The sequence below is a fragment of the Alligator sinensis genome, unplaced genomic scaffold (assembly GCF_000455745.1).
Source record: "Alligator sinensis unplaced genomic scaffold, ASM45574v1 scaffold188_1, whole genome shotgun sequence".
Lineage (NCBI taxonomy): Eukaryota > Metazoa > Chordata > Crocodylia > Alligatoridae > Alligator > Alligator sinensis.
Window position 1 is genome coordinate 3,749,039 of NW_005841903.1, and position 6,362 is coordinate 3,755,400.

General features: G+C 47.1%; 1 protein-coding gene across 5 annotated transcripts in view; it reads left to right on the plus strand.

The window, feature by feature from the left end:
• DLG5 (discs large MAGUK scaffold protein 5) overlaps positions 1 to 6,362 on the plus strand; it is a 134,440-nt gene that overhangs the window by 4,779 nt on the left and 123,299 nt on the right. For all 5 annotated transcript variants that reach the window (XM_025197712.1, XM_025197713.1, XM_025197715.1 and 2 more), the window contains exon 2: positions 3,102 to 3,170. In XM_025197712.1, the coding sequence (XP_025053497.1) occupies positions 3,102 to 3,170 (69 nt within the window). The remainder of the gene's footprint in view (positions 1 to 3,101; positions 3,171 to 6,362) is intronic.

A 6,362-nucleotide genomic window follows, 5' to 3' on the forward strand; every position in this document is an offset into this window, starting at 1 on the left:
CCAGCCTAGGTTCTTGGTAGCTGCCACCAACAATGGAGTCCAGGCTGCTTGCAGCAAACAGCTAGGAGGCTGCAAGCCCTGCTGCAAGCAGCCTGCGCTCGATGGCAGGCAACAGCTGCCCAGAGCCTGGGCCGCCTGTGATAGGCAGCTGGGAGGCTGCAAACAGCTGTGCTGGACCCCATGGCAGTGACTACGCACGTGCCCCGGGGTGCATAGGCGACTGGTGCCACCTTTTTCTCCCCAGCACCACCTGGCATGACGAACAATGGTAATAAGCTGATGGAGAATAGGTTTGATGGCCAATCTCGCCGACTGGGGGAGTCCCCCCCATGGCCAATCTCACTGGCTCTCGTAAGTGGCCACAGCACTTCCACTCCCCAGTGGGCATTCGCAGGGGGGCACCGGTGCTCCTGCCAGCCCCTTCACCTAAGCGGGGAGTGTGGCCTGTCAGGGGGTGCACCAGAGCTCTCTGGGGGTGCACATCTACCCCCTATGCATTGCCACTGCCAGGGTGCATGGCTGAGAAGGGGCCTGAGGCAGTGCAACCCCGTGCCCCTTGCCCGCCATGTACCTAGGGCTGTGCATGCTGCCGCTGCTGCCAATACTGCCACTGAGTCAGTGCTAGGGCTTCAGAGCTCCAGACAACAGCTGCCCAGAGCCTGGGTCAGCTGTGGCAGGCAGCTGCACTGGGGTTCAGAGCCCTGGCTGGGCTCCGTTTCAGTGGCAGCTTCATGTGTGCCTCTGTGCATGGCTGCGAAGGGGCTGAGGGGCAATATGTGTGCGGGTGGACAGGCGGTCAGCATGGAGCTAGAGCAGCTCTACAAGGAGCGTGGCATGCCTGGCTGCATTGCCTCAGGTGCATAGCCCACAGAGCTGGACATGCCACATATCATCGCATTGGGGCTGATGGGGCTGCAGCGCAGGTGAGCAGGGTGGGTCAGGAGTGGTGCAACCTGGGATCCCCCCACAGGAGGCAGGGTGGTTGTGGGTTTTGCTTCCTGCTGGCCACAGCCCCAGTGGAGGGACTGGCTGCCTTTGACAGCCCACCTGGGCAGGCTCAGGCCTGTGCCATATCCATGTCTTGGGGTTTGTCTTCACCACATGCGCAGCCCAGGAGGCATGCCCAGGTCAGTGAAGTGGTGGTCTGGAGCATCAGACTTCAGGAGACAAGGGCATTGTGGGTAGAAGCTCCAGGTCAGTTGAGGTTGGATGTGCTGCCCCTGGCTACTTCCTTGCCATGTGTACCGAGGTGTGTATGCAGCTGCTGCCAGCAATGAGCTGGGCCAGGGCTCTGGATCCTGGTGCAGCTGCTTGCAGGTTTGCAGCAGCCTGATGCAAGCAGCCTGGGCTCTATGGCAAGTGGCAGGGGCCTGCCCAGAGCATGGGCTGTTTGCAGAAGGCAGAGGTCTGGAGCTATGGCCCAGGTTATTACCAGCAGTAGCTGCATGCATGCCTCGGGAAGCACCATGGGGAAGGGGCCAGACCTGCATTACCAAGACCAGCATCAGGCAGCTTGTAGCTCTTCTGCTGTCTACCTCGGGCATGCCAACATCTTCAAAGTTCAGGTTGCAGGGTTTTATGGCACTCAGCCCAAAAACATTGCAGATCCCTGCTCTCGTGTGTGCCTTTCATGGGTTAACCAACTGAAAGATTGGATTAGATGCTCTCTTAAGTTGTTAGATGTGGATAGGGGAAGGTATTTAAGAGTTCTTCAAGGTTCAGAAAAGACGGATGAATCAATTTTGGTGGTTCAGCTCTTTGAAGGAGGTTGTCCTCTGTCAAATGTAGATTTTGTGGAGGTGGCTGTGGAATTGGAAGTTATTTAATGACATACTATCATGTGATTTTACCATGTAGGACTGTAATTATTGAAAAGATTTTGGGAGCTAAAGTACCTAAATCCTGTATAAAAAATCAGGTTTTGTCTCAACTCGCTTAGGCCCATTTTACCATAGATCAGGGGTTTTCAACCTTTTTTGGTTGGTGTACCCCCAGCAGCTGGTCGAGAAGCAGGGTGTCTCCTGGTGGCCAGTCGATTGAGGAGTGGGGGCAGGGGGAAGGTCCCACTACACATCTGTGGCAGCGAAACCAGAAGTTCTGGCATTATGCTGCATCGGCAAAAATGTGCTGGTGGCATGTAGTGCACAGCATGCAAGCACCATAAAGTTCTGGCAGCCCTGCCCCCTGCTTCTCATTGCCACTGCTGCATACCCCCTTGGACCTTCCCAAGTACCCCCAGGGGTGTATGTACCCCTGGTTGACAACCCCTGCCCTAGATCCTTTTCAACAGGCACTAATCTCATTTTTCGCTTGTGTGAAGATTATCATCTAAGAGCATGGGTGATCCAAGCCAGATCAAATGTCACTTTGACAGTAGCAGACGACCAAATTAAGAATTGAAAGAGGTGAAGGATATAGGAAAAATTCCAGAACTTGCACATGACCGAGGGAGATGTGGCAAAGATGTATACACAAGCATGTGTTTGAGTCTGAGCAATTTTGAGAAGTGCTTGGTTAGCTCTAAGAACTTAAAATTCGAGAGTCTTGGTGGGAAAAAATCCACTAAAGAGAGGTGACTTAAATGTTTTTTGCTCAATCGTATTAATGCCAGGTTGCTGCCATGGCACTCATAGTTGAACACAAATTCTCATCATGGTTAACATGTTCGGAAGTGATTTTGGCAACCAGGGCTGTCATGCTTCTTGAAAATAAATGAGACTCTGTTTTCAACTGGATCCTGTTTAGATTTTTAACACTGCAACAGAAATCACTCACTGCTGCTGGCCTTGTAATTTAAAAAAATAAACAAAGCTAAATTTGTACTTTCAGTTTAGCACACTTAAGCTGCATTAAGCGCTAGTAATTCTAGTGTGTCATTTTGCTCTGTGGAGTCATCCTTTCCCTTGCATGCTTTCTACTTAGGAACCTTACCACTGAATTAGTTTGAAAATGAACACAAATCTTTCCTCATCTTAGATTTCCATAGGTTAGAGAGGTTTGTGCTTTCCAGTCTAGGGTACTGGGAGTCTAGCCTGTCATGAAATGATATCAGATTGATTTGAAAAGGATGCAAATCAACTTTTGTTTTTTTTTCTTCCCAGGGTCCACTTACAGTGTGCTGTCCATAATGCCATCTGATTCAGAAAGCAGCAGTTCTCTAAGTAGCATTGGTACGTATTATATCTAAGCTCAACGTGGGAATCTTCTGTTTGAGGGAGTCTGGGGAGTACAAAAAATGTTTGTTTAGCTACTGGATAGCTGAATGGATCTCAGTGGTTTTTGTTTTGTATAGTAAGTAATATAACTGTAGCTAAACCATGGGAGACTTGCATGTCTGCACGATGAAAAAGTATACTTTGATACTGCAAGGTTAAAATATTTTCATAGCTAAAGGTAATTGCCTAGAAATAGCTGCCAATAAAATCTTCTAAGCTTGGATGAATTACATGAAATAGCTAGTTTGTTGAGTTGCATATTAAATGTTTATAACAGCAGTATTGATAAGATGATATTTATATATTTCAATTTTTAAGTTGTAACAACATAAACATACCTGAGAAACACAGAATAAAAAAAGTTATATCCAACAGTATCTAGTTTAAAAAAAAATACTAGCAGTTGTAGGACTTGAATAATTTGAAATATTTTTTTCTTACATTGTTTATTTTTAAGGGAACTCGGGGAAGATAATGTTTGGGGAGTGGGAGAGAGATAAGTGATCTAAAATATAAAAGTAAAAGTTGAAATACAATGAAAAAGCTGGCAGCAAAAATTAGTTTCACAAATACAGATGAAATGGTTTTGAAATCTGTATAAAAGTGATTAATCTTAAAATAAAGTCTAGAGTTGTTGCATTTTTAAGTTCCACTTGTTGTTTCAGACATCTGTAGACTTCTCTGACAGCATGAGGCAAGTCAGTTGTCTGTAAAAGGATGTTGGGAGACATGTTACTGGGTTGAATTTGTAACTCAACATGAATCAACAGGAGCTTTCACTCCTGATTAAAACTGTTTGCTAGAAAAATGAAAAGCTGTGACATGTTGGTGTGACTCCTATCAAGCCAGAACATGTATGGCTGCTTCCAGCATTGAAAGCTAGAAAAGGCATATCTAACAAAAGATTTTTTTAGTGCATTGGATGGACATACTAAAGTGATTAGAGTGTGATTCTTTCCCTGTAGGTAACTTTTTAGAATTGTAATAGAGAAGAGGAAGCTGAATTGATAGTTGTCTTTTAAAAAATGGGGGAAATAAAACATTTTACTTCAGTCCTGCCTCTCCAGCAGTGCACTTCTGCATACTATAAGGCTAGGGACAGACATTACACACAAACTATTTTAAGTGATCAGAAACTGTTTTAACTGTAACAGAACAGATGTTCAGTGCGCATAAACCAGTTTGAAAATGGCTGAAACTGGTTTGAGGTAAACCTGGTTGAATGGAGTATCAGACTTAACAGAGCTGGCTCAAACCGGCTTGTGCAATGTTTGTGCCAGACCCCTTGTTGGTTTAAGACAAACTAGACATCCCCAGCATCCCAGCATGCTCTCTGGGCTGGGCAGGGCTCTGCTCCATATCAGGGTTGGCCCCTTCCCTCTGCGTCTCCCTGGCTTCTCCATGCTAAACAGGGATTATTCCCTCCTGCTGGCCCTATGCTTTAGCAGACACCTCCGGATTAGGTAACAGACCACATGCTGGCTACAGTCTGTGCTGTGGGAGAGACAAAGGCAGACAGGCTTCTTGGAGCTAATCAACAGGTAGCTTAATGTCTTTCCTTGGAAACATTTGAGAAGAGTTGTTTGCTTCCTCCCCCTCCCCCCCCCAACTCTCTGCTAAGCACGAATTCCCCCCTCCCCTCTGTCTTTGTTGAGGTACCTGTGTATTAGCCAGTAGACCATATGCTGGGTCTGTGCTAAATCAATGGACAGCTGGTAGTGTCTCTCTGTTTTCTTAATGGGGCATAAACAATGAGATATAAGGGTAATAAGCACTGTTATCAGCTCCCCTCTAATCTTCCCCCCCCCCCCCCCCCCAGCTTGTTTGCCTGTCAGTTTGCTGCAGACAGGATACAGAAGCAGGGAGGGAGAGAGAGAAACTCTGTATCATCAGCAGATGCATGCACTGCACAGGCCCCCCTGCCTCAGAGTGCTAGCCCAGGGCTGCAGGCTGGCAACACTCCCGCCCCTTGAGCAGCAAGCAGGGAAAAGCCTGGGACTCCAGGCAGGGTGGGGGTTCACAACGCTACCTAATCAACCCCTCCCTAATCAGAGCCCTGCTGGGGTCTGGCCATGCCCCCCTCAGTTTAGCTCTGTGGGAGGGCTGGTCTGGCGTCCCCTGGCTTCCAGAGTGAGCCACTGCAGGCATGTGCCTAAATTTCCTCAGTATAGAGGGATTGTCTATATGGCTGGAAACTAGTTCAGCCTAGCCAGGTTAAAATAACCTGCAAAGGTTGAATCCATGGGTGACTGGTGCCTCCTTAGTCAGCGGCATGCCACTTGCACTTACGGGTGAGCACAATCGGCCGCAGGGAGCACTGCTTCTCCTGGCACCCCCACTTCCCCACTGGCACTCTCAGGGGGGGCACTGGTGCGCTCGCCTGCCTGCTCCCCCCTCCGCCCCGCCTGGGAACACTGGCTGAAAGGAGGTGCACCAGCGCTCTCAGGAGGTACATGTGCACCCCCTACACGTTGCCACTGGTTGAATCAGTTTGGGCTCAGGCTTTTTGAATGTCTGTCTTTAGCCTAAATATCATGGCCTCTCTTTTCTTAAGCCTTTTTGGGTAGAGTCTGTGCTCTGCACCTAGAGAAGACTTGCAGAAAGCAAAAGACTTGTGACTGGCTTTGATGCAGCTATGTGCTGTGTTGACAATCCATGTATATTATCATACAATGCAATTATTGTAGTATAAAAGCATTTTGTGAATTTGAGTTTTTTTCTTTAGGAATCATTATTATTCTAGCCACTACCTTAGTGCACCTAATAAGAAAAATTAATAAAAAGTTCTTGTGATTTTGTTAAAATGCAGTGCTATTTTTTATTTGATATGATTAGTGTCGCTTTGTGTATGATGTAAAAATTCTGCACTGCAGGGCATTTCTGTAGATCTATGGCAATTGCAGTATTTTCTGCAGAGCTCAAACTTACTATTCAAATATATACTATATTTATTTGCATACCACACGCACCTTTTCCACAAAAATCAGTCCTTCAAAATTGAGATGTGCATTTTATGTGGGAAAGCTGATTTCCTGTGCCAAAATGGAAGCATGAAATCATGGATGGCAGCTGTAATTCATAGATTCATAGATGTTAGGGTCGGAAGGGACCTCAATTGATCACTGAGTCCAACCCCCTCTGGGGGAA